The 26,957-nt window shown below is 43.7% G+C and overlaps 1 protein-coding gene across 2 annotated transcripts in view; it reads right to left on the minus strand.

The window, feature by feature from the left end:
* Positions 1-829: 829 nt before the first annotated feature.
* RAD54L2 (RAD54-like 2 (S. cerevisiae)) overlaps positions 830-26,957 on the minus strand; it is a 61,958-nt gene continuing 35,830 nt past the window's right edge. The window contains exons 8-21 of one of the 2 annotated variants that reach the window (XM_006892268.1): positions 26,013-26,209; positions 24,634-24,976; positions 23,756-23,933; positions 22,378-22,629; positions 21,794-21,912; positions 19,793-19,911; positions 13,496-13,595; positions 12,425-12,630; positions 11,918-12,090; positions 11,226-11,422; positions 8,215-8,414; positions 6,314-6,403; positions 3,449-3,541; positions 830-1,995 (exon numbers count right to left, since the gene is read on the minus strand). In XM_006892268.1, the coding sequence (XP_006892330.1) occupies positions 1,001-1,995; positions 3,449-3,541; positions 6,314-6,403; positions 8,215-8,414; positions 11,226-11,422; positions 11,918-12,090; positions 12,425-12,630; positions 13,496-13,595; positions 19,793-19,911; positions 21,794-21,912; positions 22,378-22,629; positions 23,756-23,933; positions 24,634-24,976; positions 26,013-26,209 (3,262 nt within the window). In that variant the 3' untranslated portion in view covers positions 830-1,000. The remainder of the gene's footprint in view (positions 1,996-3,448; positions 3,542-6,313; positions 6,404-8,214; positions 8,415-11,225; positions 11,423-11,917; positions 12,091-12,424; positions 12,631-13,495; positions 13,596-19,792; positions 19,912-21,793; positions 21,913-22,377; positions 22,630-23,755; positions 23,934-24,633; positions 24,977-26,012; positions 26,210-26,957) is intronic. The other variant, XM_006892269.1, reaches the window with a different exon arrangement.

The following is a 26,957-nucleotide window of genomic DNA, read 5'->3' on the forward strand; positions in this document are numbered from 1 at the left end:
CAGTTCTGTCCCTGTGAAGACCGCCCCTTCCAGCTCCGACACACGTCAGCCCGTCCAGGCCACTCACACATACAACCTCAGCTTCTTCTTCCTCTTCCTCCTCCTCCCAGCCCTGCACAATCTCACTCCCTAGAAGGAAGAGCTGCTCAGAGCCAGCACCCTGGGGAAAGAAGTGGATTGCTAATGCCCATTTTTCTCTCATGATTTCCACCAAATTCTAAAACAATGTGACTCTTAAAACTAGGGACTTGGGTTAGCTGGGTCTTCTTTTTACCCAACTAGAAGGAAACGTGCGGTTTCCATGGCTCTTCTCCTGGGCTCACCCTGAAGTTCACACTCATAGTTGCCATGAACCACCACATTCTGATTTCCACTTAAAAAAGATATAATCATTTTCAGGTTTTTCCCCTTAGTCCCTCCCTTCTTCCCTCCCTCCCTCCCCACCTCCACCCCGAGACCAATACATCCACATACATACTTACACACACACACACACACACACCCTGGTCTGGTCTGCTTCCTTCCCACCCCCTAAAGAGACCCCACTTCACATGGAATCTCAGTCTGCTCCCTTGCTTGCCCGCCCTCTGCGACCCTCCCTCCCCTCCCCAGGCCAAGGTAAGTCACCCAGTAAGGCAGCTCTCTCTGGAGAGAATGTTCCAAACACAGAAATGGGATGCGGGCCTCCACACTCAGATGGGTTAGCAAGCAAGCAGACAGCATAAGCAAGGCAGGCTGGAAGACAGGCAGACTGCCCTGCCCCTCTTTTCCTTCGTCACTATTTTGGGTCCCTGTTTCCCCTGCTGTTGCTGCCCTGTTAAATGTTTTGTTTGTTAGACAGCAACAGAGTCCGGCCATTTCGGCCAACCATGCTCCTTTACCCTCTGTTTTTTCCCTTTTGCCAACTGCCTTGTTTTCAGAGAACCCAGGTCACTGCCTTCCAGCTTGGTGGGCAACCTGCTGAAGTCCTCGAGTGAGGTGGTGGTGGGGGGCTCCCCAGCTATTTCCCAGTGACCTCTATCACATCATCGTCCTTATCCTCATCGTCATTGGAGCTGAACCCCACCTCAGCAACCTCATTAGAGTCAAAAGGAGGCACCTGGGACCGCAGGAGGCCACCAGCTGAGTATCCTGCATGTGGGGACATGTAGCCTGGGTAGACGGACATGCCCCGAGAAAGGTTGCTGGGCAAGACAGGGGAGGGAAAAGGCGCAAACATCCTCGGATCAGACAGGAGTGGCTGTGAGAATGGGAGTGAGTAGCTGGGTAGGATCCCTGGTACAGAGGGGTTGAGCATGAAGGAGGGTGTGCTGGCAGTGACTGAGGTAGCCGTGGAAGAGGAACTGACGGGGCCTGCTGGCACCAGAGGGTCAGTAGTCACTGGGAACACCAGGCGGGCATCTGCCAGCAAATTGGACAGCTGGTAGTAGGAGGGAGTACTGCCCATAAACAGGGAGTTCTCGCCAGCCTGGGAGGTGAAAGGGGGGGTGAGGTTATGGTTTAAGGAGACGGGTGGCATGGCAAACCCGCCAGAAACTGGATACCCGTGTTCATACGGCTGCACGGGGGCTGGCAGATGACCCTTCCTGGATCGCCGGCGGACTGACTCCTGGGCAGAAGGTGGTGTGGCCAACTTTCGCTTGTGGCCTCTCAAGTCCAGGACTGGGTGCCTGTCAGCACAGGGCTGGCCAGTCATCAGGAGGGAATTGTTGAGGCAATGACCCCCAAGTCGAGGCTCAGTCCCAAGAGCGGTCCCAGGAAGAGAGCTATTGTCCATGAGTTGGGCCGGGGGGCCAGGCAGGGCGGCATTGGTGCTGGGGGAGCTCGGGTGGGATTCCCGGGCAGCAGCTACGTCTGCATACTGCTGGAGCTCACTGATGATCTCCGGGCTGTCAGGAGAGACAGGCCTGGCCAGCCCCTCCGGCTCTGGGGCTTTGGGGGATGAGGCACTATGTCTGCCGTTGCTTGTGGACTCGCGAGAAGACCCCTGAGAACCTGGGGACAGAAAACAGGCAAATGAGAACCAGAATGTCCAGGGAGAAAGGGAAGAAATGAGAAAGGAAAAAAAATTTTCTGTTCCATAGTCCTCAAGTTCTACTAATGTCCAAACAGATCATCAACCTTTTGCATTTCACAGACACAAAGAAAGCAAGCAAGCACTCATTTCTTGGTTATATGGCTCATTTTCTATTTAGCAAATAAATCTATCTATAAGACTTATAACATCTCTGCACCTTAGTTTCCAAGGTCACCATGAATCCTAAGAGATAATGAATAAGTAACAACTATTCTTCTAAGTAGAAAGTACTCTTCCTAGGGGTAGGAAGCAGTTAGGGACCAGGGAAGGGAGAAAGGGAGAGAGAAAAAAAGACATTAATAGAGACCCTAGGAAAAACAGATCTGAACTATATATACTGCGCTATTCTCGTTGACTTCAGCACACTTATAAATGTTGAAGAAAAAAAAATGTTGAAGTCATTTAAAGATAAAATTACGTGGTATCTTCAACTTTAAAATGGCTCAAACAATGAAAAGGGAAACAGAGGAGGGTGGAATATGAATTAAAATGTTAACAATCACTGTGTCCAAGTTTAGGACATATGGGAGCTCATAGAATTGTTTTCCAACACAAATCTGCATAATGCAATAGTTGTACCTGGTCCTCATACTATGGTGGCGAGATGGTAAATTAGAATCACTTCTATAGAGGAGAATTTGACAAGAGTTTCTAATACTGCTAATGCACACATAACTCTTTGACCTGGAAATGTCACTTCTAGGAATTTATCCTCATAGATAGATCTACACAGCTGTGAACTATTACTGTCAGTGACCATGGTAAGAAACAATCTAAATGTCCACCAGCAGAAAATCAGCTAAGACACTCAGTTCTCTTCTCGCGGCATCCTGTGAAGAACTTCAACAAGGGACATTGAGAAAGGACGAGGCAGAAGCACTGAGATATACTGGCAAGTGAATAAAGGACTGAAGAATATATTATAGTACGTTAGTATTTGCTTTAAAAGAAATAAAGTTTTACACAGATCCTGCTGTATCATGTATATGTACAGAATAGTTAGAAAAAACAAAAAAACAAAACTAGTAGAAGATGTGACAGGCAATCATAGTGGGAAGAAATTAAACTTTTCATTTTAACCAATCATGCCTTTTGAATTCTGGACAAATTATCTTTTAACAAAATAAATTAATTACAAACCAAACAAATAAAAAGTATTGTGTGGGTTAACGTATACTGTCAGGTCAGAACTGACCCATAGCTGATCCTCCAGTGGGTTTTAAGAGGTAGTAAATTGTATGAGAGGAGACTGCCCATTTTTCTCCCACAGAACAGTTCAAACTGTGTACCCTTGGGTTGGCAGCACAATTCTGTACCACTAAGGCATCAGAAGTCCATGTGTGGGTCAATGGAAAGTAGAAATTATTATACCTGAGGCAGCTGTCCGACCATCTTCAGGGGCCTTTGGTTTGCCAGTTGCCCGGACAGCAAAGATCCGCCCATCACTGGTGCGAATGTATGTCCCTAAGGAGAAACACAGATTGCTAGAAGCAGACATACAACACAGCCAGCTCTGGGAAACTCCAGGTCTTGGCACTGTGGCCTGACAAAGTGCTATAAAAAGTGAGTCTCAAGCCCTTCTGAGATGCTTGAAATGAAAAACGAGAAGAATCACAGTTAATCATTCATTCCACAAACACTGATTGCAAGTCCACAGTGTAGCAGGGACTGTTCTAGACACTGGAGGTACAAGAACACACAAGACAGATAAAGGGTCCCATCTTATGGAGCTTAACCTCTAAGGAAGACGCAGACAGTTAACAGGTAACATCAGGAAGAGTTCAATATAATGGAGGAAATAATGGGATTTCTTTAAATGAGAGTCAAGTGAGTACTCTGTTCCCAGGTACTCTTGCTCTCTTCTAGATCTTCCTCTGGATTTGGGAGAATGGGGCAGATTGTTTCAATTTCCACTCTCCCTCCACAGGAATAATTCAAGACTTGCTTTCTTGTCCAACAAGGCACCTTCTCTCAGGTATGATGTGTACCTTTTGAACAATTCTCTAGTGTTTCAGGCTGGAAGTGGGCAAACCCTTACGTGGGATCTTGTTGATGAGAAATGTACATAGCAAAACAGTGACACTGATTACATTCTGTGCAATCATTCTCATCCTCATTTTCTGTCCGGTCTTTCCTTCAGTAACACAAACTCACTATCCCATAAATTTCCTATTTAATCTCTCCAGTTGCTGTTGTCAATTTGATTTCATACAGACAGATTTTGAAAGAGCACAAGTTTCAAGGCAGACATGCCTAACTAGTTAAGCTAAACCAGTGTTTGGCTTTAAGATTTCAAGGGATCAAAACAACTATGAGATATCATCTCACCCCAGTCAGAATAGCAAAATTGAACAGAACAGCAAGTAACAAATGCTGGCAAGGTTGGGGAGAAACTGGAACCCTTATTCACTGTTGGTGGGAGTGTAAAATGGTGCAACCACTGTGAAAGGCAGTGTGGCGCTTTCTCAAAAAGTTACAAATAGAGATACCATTTGACCCAGGAATTCCACTACTGGGAATATACCCCAAAGAGACCATAACTGACATCCAAGCAGATATATGCACACCCATGTTTATCGTGGCTTTGTTCACAATAGCAAGGAGTTGGAAACAACCTAAATGCCCACCAACAAATGAATGGATAGAGAAGCTCTGGTATAGTCACACAATGGAATACTACGCTGCATTGAAAAACAAGGAACTCATGCAATATTATTCAAAATGGGTGAGTCTGGAGGACATTATGCTGAGTGAAATATCTCAGTCACAAAAGGTCAAATACTGCATGGTGCCACTGTTGTAAAACAGGACTGACCTCGGGATTAGGGTGAGACTGAGAAAAATGGGTTCAATAATGTATACTGCATTGAAACAGATGAGGGAGAAAACTGTTTAAAAGGTATATGTTATTAGGTATTTTTGTCATGACAGGAGTCCAGAGCGAAGGCTGCATAGTGGAGTAGACCTGGGGGGAGGAATTGTAAAACAATCAAAGAATTTTTCTTTTACTTTTCCAAGAGGGTAGTGTACTAGGGGGGAGGGTTGGGAGGGGAGAAAAGTACAACAATGAATGAATGGAAATACAAAGTGTCCATAAATTTTCATTTAAGTTAATAATACATTTTAAAAAAAATTAAATTAATCCTTCTACTACTATTAAAAAAAAAGATTTCAAGGGATATTTTTGGGTTTAGGCTTAAGATTACCTGAGAGTAATAGTTTGGTGTGGGAAAGTGGAAAATTTTGTCTTAAAGGACAAGACAGCAAATAGGCCACAAACAATGCAGCAATCACTGGGCATGGCTCAGCACTAGTAAAATTTAACTTAGAGACATGGAAATGTGAATCTCATATAATTATAACACATCACAAAATAACATTCATTTACATTTTTTCCAACCACTTGAAAATGTAAAAACCATTCTTGGCTCACAGGCCATTATTACAGGCAACAGGCTGAATGTGTGGCCTATGGGCCATAGTTTGCCAACTTGACTGCAAGCTAGGAAGAGCTCACTAAAGAGACTACTGAAGATCTTCTCTGTGTGGTGGCCCATTTCATGGCACCTTTCCCTGAGCTTAAATGTACTTTGACCCAACAAAGACTAGGAAAAACCTTACCAAGCAAAAAGCCTCTGGGAGTCTCTCAATGATGAGGCTTAAAGGCTGATGGGAAAGAAAGGCCTAGCTTAGGTTTCTGACATTGTCCATTCTAGGATTTCTCATTCTATTCATTTCACCTCCCTCAATAAAAGGCCAGAGGCAGATGTAGACTTTTTACATTAGTGCATGAAAACATCCTATCATGCAGCCAATGTGTACTATCCACCTACACAGCACATTTCCTAGATAGATAATACCTCCCATTCTCCAATCTCAGAACGAGGTTAAAGAGACACAATAACATACATGTTGGATTTTAACACATTTCACAGCTCAGGCCCTTCAACTTCTGTCCCTGCGTCCACTCATTCCCACTCTAAAGAGTTTCCTTGAAAAGAATGATGGAAAGATATGCCAAAGAAGGGACCCTAATGCTCTCTTTAAGCCACTGGCTGATGTTCTTGGGGCCTTATGCAACGCTGTTGAGTAAGTAATGCGAAATATCCTTTTCTTATGCTTCCCCCTAACATGTGACATTCTTACACACAATCTTTACCTTCCTTCCCACATGAGCTATGAGCATGTCCTAGGTCCACACTCTCAACCCAAGGCAGGGCTCAGTCAGGCTCTCACCTTTCGTCCCACGAATGATGTGGATACTTTCACCAGCATTGATTCTTGCCTGTACATCTGTGGTGCTGTTTAGTCCAGGAATAACAATATCTAGTGAAGACATAGATCTCAACTTTAGTTATAAAGGGCATGACAGAAGAAAGGAAAGAAAAGGCAAACTCCAAATCCACCTGCATTTCTCACTGGTTTCTCTAAAGCCTCTCAATGGGACAGAAGTTTAGAATCAAGTAAAGTGAAAGAGGATATGTGCTCTCAGAATGGCCTAAGCAAAATTTTAGAAAAATGAGAATAATTTTTAAAATACCATCAGCCTCTTGATAACTTCTATTGATTTGATTAAAAATTCATCCCTTATTATTTAGGGGGAGGAAAAAAGGCCATACAAATGGTTATTCCAGTGTATTTCCCCCACTTTCCTAAATCGTTTGCACATATCTGCTCCATATCACTTTAGGCTCCAAAAATATCATCATCATCTTTCCCTCCTGCCACTACTTAAACGTCTGCCTAAGGAATGGAGAGCATTTTCAAAAACTCAGTAGAAAAATCAATGATGAATCCTGAAGTTTAATGCCTGATGAAAATTATATACGGATTTGGCCTCTGAGAAAAGGCCAATGTGCTGAAAAGATTCTCTTCCTGTAAACTCTGTGTACAGGACAGGCTACTATCTCACAAGTTTCATTTGCTTTTTCCCAGCAGGGAGGGGTCACTGCCTGCCCACTGAAGGGAGGCCAGTTTGCTCTGACTTGGCTTTCTGGAAAGACTAATGCCAGGAGGTTACTTGGCCAGTGTGAAATGCAGGTGATGAACATGCCAGGGAAAAGAACCTTTCGTTTTACAAACAAGGCAAGAAAATATGAGATTTGTTTGGTCAAAAGAAAGCAAGACAAATCTGTGTATATGGCTCACGAACCAACACTGGACCTGGCTTGTTAACAAAATTCAAGCCATTGCTTTATAACGCCATACATATGCTTAACAAGGAGGTAACTTCTTAAGACATTTAACACTTGTTTTCAGATACGTGCTTGAATTTAAAAATAAATAACTGATAAAGCCCAGCCAAAGTCTGTCATTTGTAGATTTCAGAATAAAGTATTTCTAGGATTATTTCATTAAATGTACTTTGGAAGGTTGAGGTATATAGAGGTAGAAATTGCTATATTAACAATGGTTGGTGTCTCTGCCTTTATTCTAGTATTCAACAGGCCTAAAATGTTATTGCAAATTCCTTGGCAGTGATTTGTGTCTATTGTTAAACTTTAGTAGTTAATAACAATAATAAAAGAATCTGTAGGAAAGTGGGATTATGAGGAGTTTTTTTTAACTTCAAATGTTTTTATAATGGATTATAATTTTCATTGAAATTTGCATACCACAAATATTTCTAAATAGCACAATCATGAGAAATGTTTTCCTTCCCAATTACCCTGAGTCACAGAACCAACCTTAGGATGTGAGTGGGCTTCCCCGCAGATCCACTGAGCCACCTCCAGGCGCTGGGTGGGATGATGCTCAATCCACATCAAACTCACCAAGAAGTAACTAGTAGATCTTCTAATGACTAGAGAGGTAGATGGCTGGCCCCCATACCCAGCTGACTTCAGTCAGACAGGGCTCAAAACGTCATATATTCTCTGTGAAGTCTTCTGAGATCCCATAGACCAAAAAGACCCAGTTCTATATAACTCTTAATCTATCACTCAAGTGTGTATCACTCAAGATCAAGGACTGCGATCTTTTCTATTTTTATGTAATGCATCTATCGTAGTAAGGAAGGCCAAGAATACTGAATGTATTTGATAAATACTTTCTAAATAAATAAAGTAATTGGAGAGGAGAAGGGGTGGGGAAAGGCAGAAGAGAGCACCTCTGGAACTCAATCCAGGATTCCTGACCTGTTGTGGTGACCACCTTCTGTACGAGGACTCCGGCACGCTGTAGGTAGTTGATTGGGAAGTTCATGGCTGGATTTGTGCCAGAGGCAGCATTTACACTGCCTCCCAGTGGAACATGCCGAGGCATCATGGGAATAGGGGTGGACTGCACAGGGCGCACGCTGGCCACAGGCTTTTCATCGCTCTTCAGTGCTGGCTGCCTGTGAGAGAAAGGCAAGCACGCCAAGAGTTCAGCAGAATAGCCCTTACTTCTCTAAAGGCAACCAGGTCTCTTCAGATTATCCCCCTTCTACATCCACAATTGCTTCTGAGAGAGAGAACTGGAAAATACCTGCAGAATCTGGTCAATTGAAAAAGAGACAAGACTCAAGACTCTCAAGACAGAATGGCAGAGTCTCAGGAGACTCAAAATCTCTGAGGGCCAACATTTTCTTGGAGATGTCTGGGGACTTAAATTTCTCTAGAACACAGACTCTGTATGAGGAGTTTTCAGGTTGGTGCCGATCTCCTAACTGAAAGGTTGGAAGCTAAAACACGACTAGAGGTGCTGCAGAAGAAAGGTCTGGTGATCTGCTCCCCAAAGTTCACAGCCTTAAAAACCCCACGAAGCTCTACTCTGCACACAGGGTCACCGTGAGTTGGAACAGACTTGATGGAAACTAACAAGAATGTTAGGAAGGAGTCCTCAGAGAGAAGTCAGGAAGATGCAGAGACATGCTGAGGGAAGAAAAATTGAGACCACAGTGCATGCCAAGGTGAAAATCAGTAGGTTGAATTTTCTCACTCACTCAAGGAAAAGGGGCCACATGATGCCCCAAACGTTCAGGTGATTTTCCAAGATCCTGCGTCCTGATACTCGAATCATTTTTACTCTCTCTTCACCTTAAGTCTCAGTAAGTAATGCAAGGGTCTCCCTTTGCACTGCATTACTTTTCTCCAGGCTGCCCCAGGGTGTGGCTTGGGCCAGTCTCCAGAGTACCTGTCCAGTCATGACTACTACAGCCATGACTACTACTGTGCACAAAAGTCAGCCTTCTAAATGGCACAGTGCCACAGCCAGTACGGGTGCTGGGGCTACATCTCCGACCAGTCTCAACCCAAAATGCTACCCTACAGCCAATGATGTACTCATCATCGTTCACCTTACTGCTGATATGGTGAGAAATTGCTCCTGACAACAGATTGTTAAATTTAAGTGGCTGTAGCTTTCTAAGGTTATCTGACTCATTTCTTCCTCGTCTGACTGAAAGCTAAAAGACATTCATTATTGGGTTGCTGATCTCAGGTTGCTGCAGGTCCCACTGGGCAGCTCCTTGAACCCTGTGTATTCCCAAGGTCCCACAGAAGTCAAATAGTCACAGCGAGCTACACCTGGGCTGGGCCCATGTCCTCACTGTCTCCTCCTAGGTGTCACTGCAGCAGCTGAGCCCTGGAGAAAGAGCAGTGAGACTCCTCCCAGAATCAGAGTCAGAAGGCTGGCAGGAACCCAACCAAGCGAACCTCACACCCTACAGGGGCTGAGGCCAGGAAGTGGACGAGAAGGCCTCCTCACATATAACCAGACAGATCAGGAACCAGCAGGGCCCAGGAATAGTGATGAAATGTCCTCGGCTAGCGCACTGTGCATGGCTTTTCCACCATGGCGTTCAGGCTTAGTAGGAAAGAAAAAGGGAAGGGGAGATGGAGCACACATTCCCAGGCAAAGGTATCTTGGATGATCACACAGAAATGAAAATCTATAGGCTTTGAAAGAAAATCACTTCTTACCTGAAAGAAGTATAAAATTACATCACCTTGGGTATAAAATGTAGCAAATTTATAAATTTTACAAATTTTTTAAGTAAGTCTTCTAAAATTTCAGTTTCAGTTACTTTTCTAATTTAATTTGGCAAGTTTCTCACCTGAGAATCTACTTAAATTTTATATGTATCTTCCTTGGCTGTTACACTGGGGGGGAACCATAACTAATATAATGGAACAAAATGCATATACATTGTTAAACTAATATGCTCTGTAAACAGTTTATTTCTTCCATCAAAATCACAGTAAAATGTTCAAAAAGAAAAAACCGTATTTCCCTCAAATAAAAAAAATTATCTGTAATTCAAGATAACCAATGAGACCTGTGAGGCCACCTTGTCTCAAAATAAAATGCAATTAAGTACAGTTACTGTTCTGCATTTTCTTTCAAAAAGGAACTCTCCCTACTGCTTCTCAGCTCCCATTCTGTTCAGAATCGTTCAAAGACACTGAACATGAGATCTTTTCTGCTCACGACTGTGGCAGTCAGAGTAAAATCTTATTAGGAGCAACCTAAGTTCCTGGCTGCAATTTTCTGAAAACTCAGAGAAGACCTAGTTTTTCATGAACCTCACTGCTAAGGCAAGTTCTAGGGCCAAGGTACTAGGAGAAGGGGGAGCAGCTGTGTGGGAGGGCCGCCTCTCTGTGTTTTAGACAGTTAGATGCTCATAGCCCCCAGGGTCTAGCGCAGTCTCCTGTGTCACAGGGCCAGCAGCTGACTCTTCTAGGATAATGAAAACCCGAGCCACATAAAACTCCAGCTGTGTTCACCCCTCACATAAGAACAGAATCTATTCTTTCACAGCAGCCAAAGTATAAGTTGTTGGGGCTCCTTTTGTTTAAATAAGAAAACAATGCAGGAAATGGGAAGTACCTGGTGTGAAAACAAGGTGTACAAATTTTGTTAGTAAACCAGTATAAAAGAAAGAGTTTATATAAAAAATAAATAGATAGATAGATAGATAGATAGATAGGGAGCTCTGGTGGCTCAGTGTTAAGAATCTGCGTTACAACCCCAAAGGTATGCGGTTCAAATCCACCAGATGCTCTACTGGAGAAGGAGGGGAAATCTCTTGTGCCAGTCAGATCTGATTTTATGGTACACAACAAAGGCGCGGGGGGGGGGGGAGATAAATAAACTTAAAAAAATAAAACAAGGCAAAGATTTGAGTGTGGCCCAGAAGCAGAGCCTCCCCCTTGCAGTGACTCACCAGTTTCTCTGACTGAAGGCAGGGATGCTGGTCAGGCTCTGATCGCTGGCAGGATAATACTGTGCGTACGATGGGCGGGTGTACGGGACAGATGTGCGTTTGTCTTCCTCATAGCTTTTCTTGGCTGCTTTTTTCTCAGCCTTGGTCAGCTTGTGATCTTTTCGGTTAAGGAGCAATGACTCATGCTCGAAAGGCTCCTGGGGACACAGGAGGATGCTGATTTAATTACCAGCCTTCATGCCAACATGAATGATGCACAATGAACTCTGCTTTGAAACCAAGGAAAAAAAGTCTACAGCCCTAGTAAAACATCTGCTCAGACACACAATTAGGTTTCTTTTTTCTCCCGTTGAGAGCATAATTCAAAACTCTAACTGCGTACATGTTTTAGATAACCCAAGCTTGTCTTCCGCACGGCAACAATGGAGAGAGTTCAGAGAATTCATCAACTATAGTCTCAGAAGTTCCCCCTCTCTTTCTGTGAGGAAAACTCACACTGGCCTAATTATTCCACATGGCTGAGCTCAGCACTCAAATGAGAGGTGAGGATGAGAGATTAGGGGCAAGGAAAAGAACTAGATGATCTCAAGGTGTCAACATGACACAGATACCAATGGGGGAAAGAAGCTTGCCCAAGAAGCCTCCTGAAGAGAGATGGCCCCAGTGAGGGATGCACGTCGCCAGGTTTTCACCTTGGTGATGAGGTGAGGGTACTTGAGACAAGCAAGTTGCAGGACTGACTCCTTGATCCCTTTTATATTCAAGGATGACTGGGGAGCTGGCTCCTTCTCCACAAAGTGCAGCAGGTTCTCCACCTCCTTCCGTGTGAAATTCAGCATTGGATTCAAATCATCTACTACTCGGTCTAAAAGAGAAAAGCCAAGAAGAGTTGGTCCACGGCTAAGACGACTACAAACACACAGTCGGTGGAATCAGTGGCATCTCCTTCTAACTCCTCTCAGGCCATATCTGAGGTCTTGGGGAAATGGAGACATCATTTCCAAGAATTTGGCATAACGAATTTGGCTCTTCACATTAAACCTACTTTCAGTAAGTGGAGGCCATCCACTCTTATGCTTTCACGGACATGAGAATGAAAAAGGAGAACTGTTGGCCTTCTATCATTCAAAACCTCTGACCTATGCTCTATGGCTTCCTCCCACAGCTGTACCTTTCCCTGAACCTGGAAGATGGCCCACCTGACATGCCCTGCTTAGAAATCTGCCGGTCATAGATCTTCTTCTCCAGGGTGAAATCAGCCACAAGACGATAGATGTAACAAGGCTTTTTCTGGCCGTAACGGTATACTCGACATACTGCCTGGGCATCATGGCAAGGGTTCCAGGAAGCATCAAACACAACCACTCGATTGGCACCGATCAGGTTCACACCCAAGCAACCAGCCCTTTAAAAGACAAGTCAACAATCAGAGAACTTTTGTCTTAAAGACAGTAGTGGCATCCACTTCCTAAACAACATGCCTCTGGAAACTCTATGAAGTTTGATAAATGACAATAGTTACAGAAAGGCTTCAGGCCTTTTGTTCATAGGGTCACTATGAGTCGTGCTCGACTCAATAGCAATCAACAACTCCAACAATACTCTCTTTATCCTTTCTGTTCCTCAAGCACTAAAGTGTACCCTGAAAATCCAACACCGAAATGTGTACCAGCTTGGGGGTGGAAGGGATTCCCACTTTCTACTTCACAATAACAGGAGTCTCACATCTGATGCCCAGAGTCACCCCTTGGCAAGGAGAAATACCTGCACACAAGTGATGTTTTTAGCCTAATATCTTAGGAGAATGACTGGCTAATATTCTACCAAGGGCATTCTGATGACAGAAGGCAGCCCAGCTCTTGAGTTGGTTGGCCTGAGACACATAACATCCCAATTATTAGCATTTACCAGTTATACTGTATTTCCTACTTTTTCAAGCATTGTCACATTCACTATACAATCTAAGTATCAGAACACTCATAGGAGAAAAGCCAGTTATGTTCCTTGTTAATAAAGGTCTCAAAGAACTTCCTTGCCTCTATCATGACTGCTCTTCTAACTCAGTGGAAAGAACTTCCTTGCTCCATTGTCACCGTTCTTCTAACCTGGTGGAAACCTCCCTCAGTGTCTTCCCTCTAAGCTCCAAAACTAGGTAAAACGCTGAGATCAGTTCTGACTGAATTTGGAGGAGTCTTTGGGATCTCAGCCTATGTGGTCAATTGCCCTGAACACACAAACTCCTGTAACCTCCCCATTTGAGTTCCACTCACCTAGTGGAGAGAAGGAAAAGCCAGGTGGTGAGGTTGTTGGGATCGTTGAACTGATTAATGAGCCGCTCCCTCTCAAAGGCAGGGGTGCTACCATCTAACCCTAGAAAGGAAAACAAACCACCAGAAGTGAACAGATGAGTTACAAAGCAGTATCACTGGGCTTTAAAAAGAAAGAATAAAACCTACTTCACTGTGAAGATACACTCCTGGACACTTCACAGGTCTACACTGAGGTGCAGTCATCAACTTAAAAATATTTCAGGCAATTCACATGGGCATCAAGAACTATCAATTTTATTTCTCCCCTTTACTTTGCATCAATTCTAAGGTTGAAGTTGGTAGAATTTAGAATAAGAAGGATGCCTCAAGGTGACCTTTCTTTCTTAGCCTTGGTGAGCGAGTGCACGTGGACCAAGAATTCTGTTCTGATTTGGATGATGTTCTTCCACAAGGAATGCGCATTTTTAACACATTCTCCTCTAGAGGCTACAAACTTGCTATAAAAACCTCAAATCCACTGTCACAGAGTCAATTCTGACTTAATAACAAAACTATAGGACACAGTAAACGTTCATATTGGATTTCCAAGGTTCTAAATTTTCAAGGCAGCAAACTGCCACAACCCGCCCCGCGCCCCCCCCCGAATATTTGGTGGGTTTGAGCCATGAGCTATTTGGTTAACAGCTGAATGCTTAATGATTGTACAAGTAGGACTCCTCACACTTGTGATAAAATCAAGTTGGTTACCGCTGCATCAGTTCTGACTCGTTGGCTGGAGACCCTTTACAGACTGTAAATCTTTCCAGGCAGAGACTGTCCAGCTTTCTTTCACAGAGTGGTTGGTGGATTCAAACTGCCAACCTTTCACTTAGCAATCTGATACATTCCACACTATGCCATCAGGGCTTCTTGAGATGTGGAGCGATCTGAAAACTTGCTATAGAGATATACAATAGGAACAGATGGAGAGCAGTGGAACGAGACACATGAATGGAGGAGAGCTCAAAAAAGAGATAAAAAAAACCCTGCAGCTAAGAGGCATGAGTAAGAGAAGGGACAACCTTTACCTCCACTGAAATGGACAAAACGGTAAAGCGAAGGGCATGGAGAACTAAGTTACTATAGTTATATTGCTATTGGGTGTTACCTAGTACACCCCAACTTGTGCTGATACCATGTATTATGGAGAAGAACTGTTTCATGGAAATTTTACAATTGTAATCTTAATGGACGGGAACTCTAGTGACAGAGGCTCTAGAGAGCTGCACTATTAACCCAAAGGTCTTGCATATCTGGTGGCTCAAATCCACCAGATGCTGTGAGGAAGAAAGATGGGCAGTCTTTGATTTATAGCTTTGGAAATCTGACAGAGGGCGACTATGCATTAGAATCGACTCAAAGGCATTGAATGCATGTTAATGAAAGCCGTTCTCCAGGTTTTTTGTCCTAGTAGAAGCAGATGGTTTTCACCAGCCAACCTTTGAGTTGGCAGTAGAGAGCAAACCCATCTGTGTCCCCTAGACACTGATTATAGGGAGCTCTACTGGTAAGAAGCAATGCTGCAATCCCAAAGGCACACAGTTCAAATCCACCAGCTGCTCTGTGGGAGAAAAATGGGCAATCTCCTCCCATGTGATTACTGTCTCTGAAAATCTGCCGGAGGGTCAACTATGGGTTGGTTCCAATTCTACTGCACAAAACAAGAACAAGACATTCACTGATCACTAGCTTTCTCAATCAGTACTCCAATCTACATTTCTAACCTGAGGCTCTATAATTTCTGAATTCAGCTCACTAACTGGGTAGACATACATACAGAAGAATCGTAGTATTATGTGTCAGAACAAGATCAGTTCTTCAATGCTCACATGCAAGTTCAAGCTGAAGGCGAAGAAAATGAAAACACATCCACTAGAGCTAAAATACGACTTTGAATGTATCCCACCTGAATGTAGAGACAATCTCTGGAACAGATTTAATATACTGAACACCAGTAATGGAAGACCAGTAAGCTGTGGGATGACATCAAAGGCATCATATATAACAAAAGAAAAGACCATTAAAAGGAGAAGAGAGAAAGAAAGGAAAAGACTAAAATCTATGCCAGAAGAGACAAGAGACTGAAACGTGCTCTAGAGTGTAGACACACTAAAGTGAAAGGAGGAAATGATGATATGAGAGTTGAAAAGAAGATTTCAAAAGGAAGCTTGAGAAGACAAAGCAAAGCACTATAATGAAACACGCAAAGATCTGGAGTTAGAAAACGAAAAAAGGAAGATCACAGTCAGTATTTCTCAAGCTGAAATACCTGAAGGAAAAAAAAACAAAAACAAGAAGAAGCATCAAAAGAAAATGGAAAGAATACATAGAATTACTGAACAAAATCAACTGGTCAATGCACAACCATTTCAGGAAGTAGCACATGTTCAAGAATCTGGAGCAACAGAGGAAGGGGGAGAGTGAGTAGAAGACAACTATGGCATAACTGAACAGCTGCCTCCTTTGCCATGACACCACATACAAACAAAAGGATGGTGCCTAGTTACCATTACTGAACATTTTGATCAAAGATTCCATAGAAGAATCCTGATTAAAAGGAAGAAAATGCAGAACAGATTTTCAAATTATCATGAACTCTTGACTTTCCAGAGCAATAGTCGGTAGATAAACTTCTCAAACTACTGTCATCAGTGAATCTTCTCCCCTCTATTTTTAATTTTTATTATTATTATTAATTTTAATGAAAATTTAGAGACTTTGGATTTCCATTCATTCACTGTTGCACCATCACTGAATCTTGAAATCTTAAAAGCAAAAGTAGCCCTTGAAGTCATCTTAAAAAGAGCAATAGTATAAGAGCAATTCACTCACTCATCAATTGCCCTCAAGTTGGAACTGATTCAGAGCTGACCCTGCAGCAAGTTTTCAGAGGCTCTAATCACAGGGGAGGAAATTGCCTTGCGTTTTCCCCTCCAGGAGCCTCAAATCACCTGCCTTCGGGTTGACAGTACTACTCCTTAGCCTCTCAGCTACCAGAGTTCCCTTATGAGAAATCAGTGGGAAAAAAACTGCTGTGGGCATTATGTTCTTTTAGAAACTATCTATATAGAATCAAATTGATGACAACTACTCAAAAGATTAGATAGAAACCTTAGGAGGTACTGAGTTTATGTTCATAAGGAAGGAATAACTCAGGAAAGAAGGGGGAGAATGATTGCATAATTTGACAGCTATAGAGGAATTTCTATCTGTTTTTCATTGACTATGCAAAGGCATTTGACTGTGTGGATCATAACAAACTGTGGCTGCCTCTGAGAAGAATGGGAATCCCAGAACACTTGATCGTTCTAGTGCGAAACTTAAACTTGGACCAGGAGGCAGTCGTCAGAACAGAGCAAGGGAACACTGCATGGTTCAAAATTGGGAAGGGCGTACGCCAGGGATGCATCCTATCACCATACCTTTTCAACCTATATGCAGAACAGATTATCCGGGAGGCTGGGCTCTATGAGGAGAAATGTGGGGTCAAGATTGGTGGACGATTTATCAACAATCTGCGTTATGCAGATGACACAACCTTGCTTGCTGAAACTGAAGAGGACCTGAAGCACCTGCTGCAGAGGGTCAAGGACTGCAGCCTACAATACGGATTGAGGCTCAATGTCAAGAAGACAAAGATTCTCACCAATGGACCAATTGCAGCATCTGGATGGATGTGAAGAGATTGAGATTGTACACAGCTTTAGTTTGCTTGGCTCCACAGTCAACACTCATGGCACCAGTAGCCAGGAAATTAAAAGGCACATTGCCATGGGAAAGTCTGCTGTTAGGGACCTCTCCAAAGTACTAAAGAGCAATGATGTCTCCCTGGAGACTAAGGTGCGCCTGATATAGCCATGGTCTTCGCAGTCACTTGTTATGCATCAGAGAGTTGGACAATGACCAAGGAGGATAGAAGGAGAATTGATGCCTTTGAGCTGTGGTGCTGGAGAAGAGTATTGAGAATACCATGGACTGCTAGGAAAACAAACAGATTCATCCTGGAAAGGGTTAAACCGGGTGACTCCTTGGAGGCAAGGATTCTGAGGCTCCGTCTAACATACTTTGGACATGTTGTGAGGAGAGACCGGTCCTTGGAGAGGGACATCATGCTTGGGAGGGTGGAGGAACAGCACAGGAGGGGAAGGCCCTTTATGAGGTGGATTGATTCAGTGACTGGGATAATCGGGATGGGAGTGTCAGAGACAGTGCGATTGGCACAGGACAGAGCAGAGTTTAGGGCTGTTGTACATAGGGTCGCTATGAGTTGCAAGCGACTCGATGGCACATAACAACAACAACATAATGAATGTCACTAAATATTATGTCTAGAAACTGTTGAACTGCTATATGTTATGCTATGTGTATGCTCAACAAGATAAAAAAAATTTAGAAACAAAAAGTGAAACAACATATTGCATTGAGCAAAAATGCTACAAAAGACCTCTTGAAAGTGATGACATACAAAGATGACACATTGTCATCATTTTAATTGTGTGCACCTGACCCAGGCCATGGCATTTTCAATCACATCATATGCCTGAAAAGGGTAGAAAATAAAGAAGACTGAAGATGACCTTTGAATTATGGTTTGAATTATGGTGCCAGTGAACAATACTGAATACACTGTGCACTCTAAGAAGAATGAACATTTCCACTTCAAAAGAATTACAGCCAGAATGTGACTCAGAAGTAAAGATGGTGCAGCTTCACCTCATGTACTCTGGCCATGTTATGAGGAAGGACCAGTGTCTGACAAAGTAAAGGATCGTGAAAAGAGGAAGGCCCTCAACAACACGGACTGCACGATGGCTGGAGCGAAGGGCTCAAGCCAACTGTGAGGCTGGCGCAGGATCAGGCAGTGATTTTGTTCTGTTAACTGCAGGATCATCATCAGTCACAACTGACTCAATGGCACCTAACAGGAAACTGAACGTAGGCTCCGGGACAAACTCTGAACTGACAGGCTCATCAACCCCCCCTGAGCCCCTACTGTTCTTAATCTTTCCTCTAGGCTGTCAACTGAAGATGATTTTGCCTCCCCTTAACCAAGGAGACACTGGCAACGTCTACAGACATTCTTGCTGTACTTGGAAGAGGTAAGGTGATACTGCTATTTAGTGACTGCAGACCAGCAACGCTGCTAAACATGCTACAGAACAGTTCCTCACAACACTGAGCGTCAACGGTGCTGAGGCAAATGTTTCTCAATTTTTCTTTCATTTTACTTCACTAAGGTGCCTTCTTTCAGGTCCCTGTATGGTGTAAATTGCTTATGTTAACGATTGGTAGTTTGGGTCCATAAGTAGTACCACAGATGTAAGGCCTGGTGATCTGTGTCTGTAAACAATACGACTATGAACACTCTACAGGGCGTTCACATGGAGTTCTCAGAAGTGGGAATAAATTTTATGGTAGTGAGTTTTCTATTTTTCAAAAAGCATATTTTACGACATCTTTTCCTCTAATGACTGCACCCCTTGAAATTCTCTTACCACAGACCTATTTGTATACATGTATTATATCTGTGTCATTTATATAAAAAGTTATGTGTCATTTATATAAAAAGTTAATTTTTCACACATCTTTCCAAGAATTCATTTTACCCCCGCAGGGTTACTGTATCCTCACTGACAATGCTCTAGGCTCAGCATTCACTCACTCCTTCCACATGGAATGATCTTCGTGCCACTCTTGCTCTGCATTATTCAATTTCTTCCCATCGCTATGGACCTGGCTCAGGTCCCACTGCCTCAGGCAGCCTTCGACTATCCTCACCATGATGACTCTGCCTTCCAGGTCAGTGCCACTTTGTACTTTCCTACAAGTTGTAGGATCTCAGATAAAAACATAGTTTATGCCTTCCACGCTTTTGTTGTTGTTATGTACTGCTGAATCTGCAAAAAAACACTCTAGTGGGTTTTCTAAGGCAATCAATCACATGGGAGGAAGAAATTGCTCATCTTTCTTCCTTGGAGCAACAGGTGAACTTGAACCACTTGCCTTTGGGTTGGCAGCTCAACTGCTTACCACTAAACCACTCGATACTCCCCCTAATTCTGCAAGCTCTCCACCCTTCTAGGTCAATGCCTTTCATAGCAGCAGATCTTAGGCTCTCCCTGCCCTGTGGCTAATCACTGATATGTCTATAGTTTGATGGAGAAGAGAATAGGAGGAGAGATAAAGGGAAGGCAGGCCAGCAAACCCTTTGTCAGACTTCGCCAGTGTCTAAGAACAAAGCAGTAAAATAAGACTTACGGAAGTAGCTGACGTTTCGAACCCACTTTTGGGCTCCTTGCCCTTCAGCACCAGGCAGACAGGGCACTTCTTGTTTCCCAAGGAACTCCTCTATGAGGGCCAAGGTGGAAAGGCTCTGGCTGAAAAAGTTAACAACACTTGGTTCAGAAGGAATCTTGTTCTCCAACAGAGTAACACTCATGTGCAGCCTCTGGCACCTGAAGCTGCCACAGCCAAGTCTCCTTGAGAAGAAACGCACAAAGAGCAACCAAAAGTGCTCTCACCAGGTAAGCCACATAATTATTTTATCATTATCTCCATCCCTAGGAAAAAAACAAACCAAAAAACTCTTTTCTCACAATTCCCTGCTTCCGCAATTGAAAATTTCTGATATTTAGTTCAGTGCTTAGTAATAAACAGCAAATAATCAACATCATAATAAATAGCAAATAATCAACAGTAGCCAGGAAATCGAAAAACGTATTGTGATGGGAAAGTCTGCTGTTAGGGACCTCTCCAGGGTACCGAAAAGCAATGGTGTCACTCTGGAGACTAAAATATGTCTGATACAGGCTATGCTCTTTGCAATCACTTGTTATGCATCAGAGAGTTGGACAATGACTAGGGAGGATAGAAGGAAAATTGATGCCTTTGAGCTGTGGTGCTGGAGAAGAGTATTGAATGTACTATGGACTGCCAAGAAAACAGATTCATCCTGGAGAGAGTTAAAGCAGGCTGCTCCTTGGAGGCAAGAATTCTGGGGCTTTGTCCGGCATATCTTGGACATGTTGTAAGGAGGGACAGGTCCTTGGAGAGGGACATCATGCTTGGTATGGTGGAGGGACGGCGTAGGAGGGGAAGACCCTCGATGAGGAGAATTGATTCAGTGACTGGGGTAATCGGGATGGGTGTGTCAGAGGCAGTTCGACTTGCACAGGATACAGCAGTGTTTAGGGCTGTTGTATGTAGGATTGCTATGAGTCACAAGTGACTTGATGGCACATAACAACAACGACAACAACAATCAACATCATATGAATAAATATACAGTAAAAGTTGTGAAAGCTGTATATGGTAGAAACCTGAGAGAAAGAAAACACAAATGTTTTCCACTAAAATCAGAGAAGAAAACATGAAGACTCTGTCAGAGGTGTAAGAAGTGTGAAACCTAGACAAGCAAGGCAGGGCCATTGTGTTCCAGCTTGCACAGGCTTCTCTGTACCCTAGACCTGATTATCTTAAGGGATCTTAAGAGAAAGATGGAACCCCACCACTTCTTCTAAGTTATACAATGTCAGTCTCCCCAGACCCATAAACCCAGGCTCTTCCTGAGAACCACGTATCACAAGTGGAAGTCCTCACACTGAGGTTGCTGAGTCCCTGCCACATAACTCTCCTCAGAGCACAATTTGTCAGAGCAAAGAATCCATCTCCTTCTTGCCTGTGTCCTCTGAGGAGTCAGAGCTTGAGGAGACACAAAGTTTGGCCTGACTGAGGATGTGACTCTTGAACAAATCACATTCCTTATTGAGACTTATATACAAAGCTTAAAAATAAAATTGTAGATGGAGGAAAACTAATATTAGGGCAAGAATCAGCAAACATATCTGTGCAGAGCCAGGTAGTAAATATTTCAGGCTGTGCTGACCACATACATTTTTAATAGCACAATCTTTTATCGTTTTTAGGGTTTTCTTCCTTAACAATCCTTTAAAAAATGTAAAAAAAATCATTCTTTGCTCTCAAGTCAAATTAGGCCTGTGTCATAGTTTCCTGGTTTAGACTATAATCCTCTCAGGCATCCTCTATCAGTGATGTTAACAGAGTTCCCTATGGAAAAACCACATTAAGAATTAAAAAAACTTCCAGAAAGAGACAAAAGTGCAAAGTTACCACTATAAGCACTGGAATGCAGAGGCATGGAGAAGAAAAAGCGGATTGACGTGGCCCTGGCTGGTCTCATTCTGCAAGGGCTGTCACTCTTTACCATAGAGAAGCTTCACCTGGAACTTCTTCTCCTACCTGAACACAAGGATCTTGTCCCCAAGCTTCACACTTTCCTCAATCAAGTGGAAAAGCAGTACCATCTTGGGAGAGTTCTCTAAGACTCCAGTCTGATAATCAGTCAGAAGGTCCTTGGCCTACAAGAGAAAAACAAGGCAGCTTGAAGTAGGTTGAGGGTAAGCTCACTAGAAAGAAAATCCTCCCTTGAGGCAGCAGCTCATTATTCCTTTTTTGAATTATTATCATTAATTTTAATGAAAATTTACAGAGAGTTTGGATTTCCATTGATTCATTATTGCACTTTTCTCCCCGCCCACCCCTCCCCCGCAGTACACTCTTCTCTTTGGAAAGTAAAAGAAAAATTCTTTCATTGTTTTACAATCCGTCCCCCCAAGTCCACTCCACTATGCAGCCTTGTTCTGGACTCCTGTCATTACAATAATACCTAAACACATAGCCCTTTAACAATCACCATTCCCTTTAATGGTTTTCTACAAAGACCTTGGCAATGAGGTGTACTGTGTACTCTTTTTACACAGGCAGGCCTCACACCATCCATTCCCAGTAGTGGTTTGTGACCATGGAACAGCTGTATGACTCACCCATTCATATGTGACAATGTTGTTGCCTCGCTCCTGGAAAGGATTGAAGCCGACCCCTTGTAGGAATTTACTATTGGTTGCCTCTCCCAGTGAGGAGGCCAAGGCACTGTCCTCCCCCTTGTTTTTTGTCCCCTGTGATGGGCAACGGGTGCTGGTCCCTGCTGAGCCAAGCTCTTCCACATCTAGGTCCTGCTCGTTGGCCAGGTTCTCCTTCTGAAGGGCTTCGTACAGTACATCAGGGTGATTCCAGATCTGATGTCCAAGGAAGAGGAGAGATGACACAGGTCAGAGAACTCGAAGAGTATCCCAGAGTCTGGAAAATTGTGCCTGATTAAGCACACCTCCCACAGCACACATTGCTGCACCAGGAAGCTACTCAATCATCAAACAAAAGCAATCTCTCCCTTTGAATAAAATATATGGGACTTATAGACAACTGACCCAAAGTCACTCAGGGATTATTTCTGACAGAAGCAAAGAATTACTAGGGATAGAGAAAGGCAGCTGTGTGTGTATGTGAGTATGTGTGAGAATTGGCACTGGAGCATTCTCATAGACCCTACCTGGTCCTTATCCTGGTCTAGGCTACAAATGAAACATCCTGAAACCTCGACTGTCCTGGATATACACCTTCAACTGTCTCAGTGAATCAACAGTCTACTGGGAATGATATCATAACTCTGCTGAGAGCTTGGTCAGAGGTCCTTTAGGAGGCAAAAGGAAACATTTGTCCATTTTAAAGCCAGATCAGGGTTTATCATCTACTTATGAGGGAGCTCTGGTGGGAAGCTGTGTTGGGATCCCAAAAACACATAGTTCAAATCCACCAGCTGCTCTGCGGGAGACAGATAGGTAATCTCCTCTTGTGTGATTTACTGCCTCTGAAAACCTCCTGGAGGGTCAGCTATGAGATGGTTCTGACTCGATGATATTCAACAACACTATGAGGCTTTGTGCTGAAGCTATCTGAATCTTGTCCCCCTCATCTATGTCTTCTTACATCTAAACCATCTCAAGCATTATAAGGATAAAAGAAATTCCAATTTGATTAAATAAAAAACTGAATCTAGTAACTTGCTTAAGCTACATACTTGAATCTTTATTATGCTGGCAGTAATAAATTCTTCTCCATAATGTTCCTCTGCCAGTCTCCTTTTCTATGTGGAAAAGATAGATGGAGAAAGAAGGAAGGAAGTAATTTTTCACGTCTGGAATAGTAAGTTGTACAGCTGAACAGCACAGTTAACGCATCTCTCCTAGGCGTCCCCAATGGCTCACTGTTGCGTCATTCTTCCCTTATCAAAGATCAAGAATAGCTCCCTTGGGATAAGAAGCTTTCTTAGTTCTTATCTCAATCTTCTCAGAGACCCCAGCCCACCTTGCAGCACACGCAGAAGGCCTTAAGGGGATTCAGGCCAAGCCAGCCACTGCTCCCACAGTCCCGAAAGCGGTCCATGAATTGTGTGTACAAGTCTCGCTGGATCTTGGAAAGCCGCACCAGGATCACATTTTCCTCCTTGGCAGGGAGATGAATCTTCAACACAGTGTGGCCTCTCCTATGGAAGCAAAGGGGTCAGTAGTGGCAGATACTGTGGCTATGAGGGGTCAGTTCAGGATAAAGAGAACCACCGCACCCCTGCCAAAACCTCTCTCTGGATGATCTCTACAGATACCACTGCCTTGCAATAGTGAAGACAGGCTCAGCAATCATCAGAAAGACATGATTACTTCAAGGATGAAGAACTAAAGCAAAGAGGCAGAGTAACCTGTCCCAGATTACTGACTGACAGAGGCCAGGCAACTCCAGGTTCTCATTCTGGCTTAAGACTGCTTCTGAGCTTTTACTACACAGGCCATCTCAACAGGAAAACTGAAGGGACTACTTTTCACTAGTCTTAACTACATCTACTAAGACACTGAAGTCCGATGAGGTTATACTCTCAGAGCCACCACTTTTAACTTTTATTCTTTCAGCCAAGTCAGCAGAATGCTACCCATGCTCTCTTCTGTCAGTAAGTAATGTAACTGTCTTTAGAGTCTTAAAAAAGATTAACACCTGAGAGCGGTATCTGTAGGTCAAATTTTCAGGTGACTAAAACAATGGACATCTATTACCTGCTGGCTATGCATACAAAGGAAACTTTTACTACTGTCCCATTAGGAAGGGATCCTTCTACTGCAAAATCATCTCCCTCTTCACAATGGCCTGGGCACGTTCACTGCACCTGGGGTGAGGATTCAGAACACAGGGCTCACCTCTGCACAAAGCCTTCCAACAGGCTATGCAGGACATGGCTCCGGTACCGCATGAGGCGGACGTCCTGAGGTGTGCTGTCGATACACTGCCCGTTAAGGATGGGGCGTTCAAACATGTTGCTGAACTCCTGTCGGGTCCCGAGGAAGTCTGGCCGTACAAAGTCCACCATGCACCAGTACTCAATGAGGTTGTTCTGCAAGGGGTACCCGGTCAGCACCACCCGGCGGCGAGAGCGAATGTTCTTCAGGGCCTGCGAGGTGCTGGCCTGGCAGTTTTTGATGCGGTGCCCCTCATCACAGATCACCACATCAGGGCCAGGGCGGCTTAAGGCCTTCTCAAACTCTAGGGAGGGAAGAGGATCCGGAGTCAGAGGGTGAGAGGGCCTGCTCTTATTCAATAATATGAGAAGTAAGGGTGCCCTGGAGGAGACAGAAGAAATGAAGGAAGCAGGAAAGCAAGAATCAGGCCCCAGCGGTAAAAGGGAGCCAACAACTAAAGCGTCTGTGCATCTGGTGTGAAGCTAACTTGGACTCTTTACTCTTGCCATAATTATCATTTTTTTTCTCCTTCCTTTTCGTTGTTATTAATATTTCCTTATGGCAAGGTACACCTGACTTGCATTCCCAGGGTTTGTATCAGCTGGACAGCAGAGCAGCAGCAGCAGCGTAAGAATAAAAATGTGGTCTTAGAAGAAACTCGAGGAGAATAATCCAGACACCTTCGTGAGCTCTGACCACACTGGAGCGCTGGCTGGTGGGTGCTGAATACACGACAACATCTTTCCATACCTACTCCTCGGTCAATAATTTGCAAGTTTATTCCACAGAAGAAAACTAGATTATAGCCTCAGAAATGAAGAAACTATACCCTGGTACCCTTAAAGATTCCATTCCCCAAAGTAGCTAAGGCCCTTTAGAAGAGGAAACAGATCTATCTAGAACCACACAGGAACAGCTTTGACTACAAGCGAATGGGCTCAATTCTACTCAATCTTTGTATTAGTGATTAACTTACTTTTTAAAAATAATATTTTCTCTCAGCACATTTCCTTTATTTCAGGAAGTAATAAAGGGAGTAGTTACTCTCCCAGCTGCTCTGTGACAGGACTGGCCAGACTGGAGAGGGAATCTCCCCTGAACCAGTTCACAGTTTGACCTAACTGGAACCCTACTGCATACAGAGGAAGCAACACTCAGTACTCTGTACTTCTGAGGGCAAGCAGAAGCCATCCCACCCATCCTGGGGACCAGGATTTTCAGTTCATGCCAACAAGTCACAGCAATAAAACACCTCATATTTGCCCACGTACAACTGGTATAAGCGATTTCTTTTTTCCTGGAATGTCCCCAATGAGAAATGCCTAGGGCACACTGCTCACCTCTCCGAAACTCTTGCTGCCGATCTTCCTCATCCAGATCTATGATGACCGGGTGAGAACGCTTCTTGGTTTTCTTCGGTCTACTGGTTGCAAAGGACTTCTTCAGGGTGAGCAGTCTGTACATTTCATACCCCATCAACAGCACCCCACCCTCTGACACCCAATCGGCCATTACTTTAGCACGAGATGCCATGGTCCTACAGAGTGAACAGAGAGAACTGTGTTATTTATGCAAATTCTATCTCAATAGAACCATCAAAAAAAAAAGATTGGCCACAAAAAAAGTAGTATTGCTTCTACTCCTCCCCGGGAAGAATTCTTCACAATCCAAGCTGTGCTGATACTCATTCAGAATTTCTCATTGTCAAAGACTTCATGTGGCAGCAAGCATAGCGCTGGCCAGCTGCCCAAGGACTTCCCTAGTGTCCTGGAGATTCTAATTGCACTGAGGATGGACTGGGTAACTTAGGACAGTTAGACAGCAAGATACACAGTCATTTAACAACACAAGGTAAATGAAAATGACACTCTTCTTGGATGTATACACACAGCTGTAGCTCTTCCTTTGGAGGAGGCTTTCAAGTTATTCTTGTGATAAATACAAGGAATAGGAGGAAGGGTGACACTATTCACTTCCCCTTCCTGGCACCGGTTGAGTAAAGTGTGACAAGCAATAAAAGAAAAAGAGCAACAGAAACCAAATGAATACCGAAAGTCACCCCAATTCCTAAACAAGTGTCCTGGCTAAATGTCATTAACTTCTCGTGCCCTAACCTTCCTGCAATCAAAACAGAGCAGGGCAGGTGACGCCAGCCCAAAAGACCACTCACAGTCTCCCTGGAGGTGACCAGACATCACAAATGGTAGCCTCTGAAGAAAAGAGAGGCTTTTCAATCATCCATGTCCGTAAGGCGAATGAATGAAGCTAGATAGCTACTTTAGATC

The sequence above is a fragment of the Elephantulus edwardii genome, unplaced genomic scaffold (genome assembly GCF_000299155.1).
Source record: "Elephantulus edwardii isolate Elephantulus edwardi_28Jun2011 unplaced genomic scaffold, EleEdw1.0 scaffold00113, whole genome shotgun sequence".
NCBI classification, from domain to species: domain Eukaryota; kingdom Metazoa; phylum Chordata; class Mammalia; order Macroscelidea; family Macroscelididae; genus Elephantulus; species Elephantulus edwardii.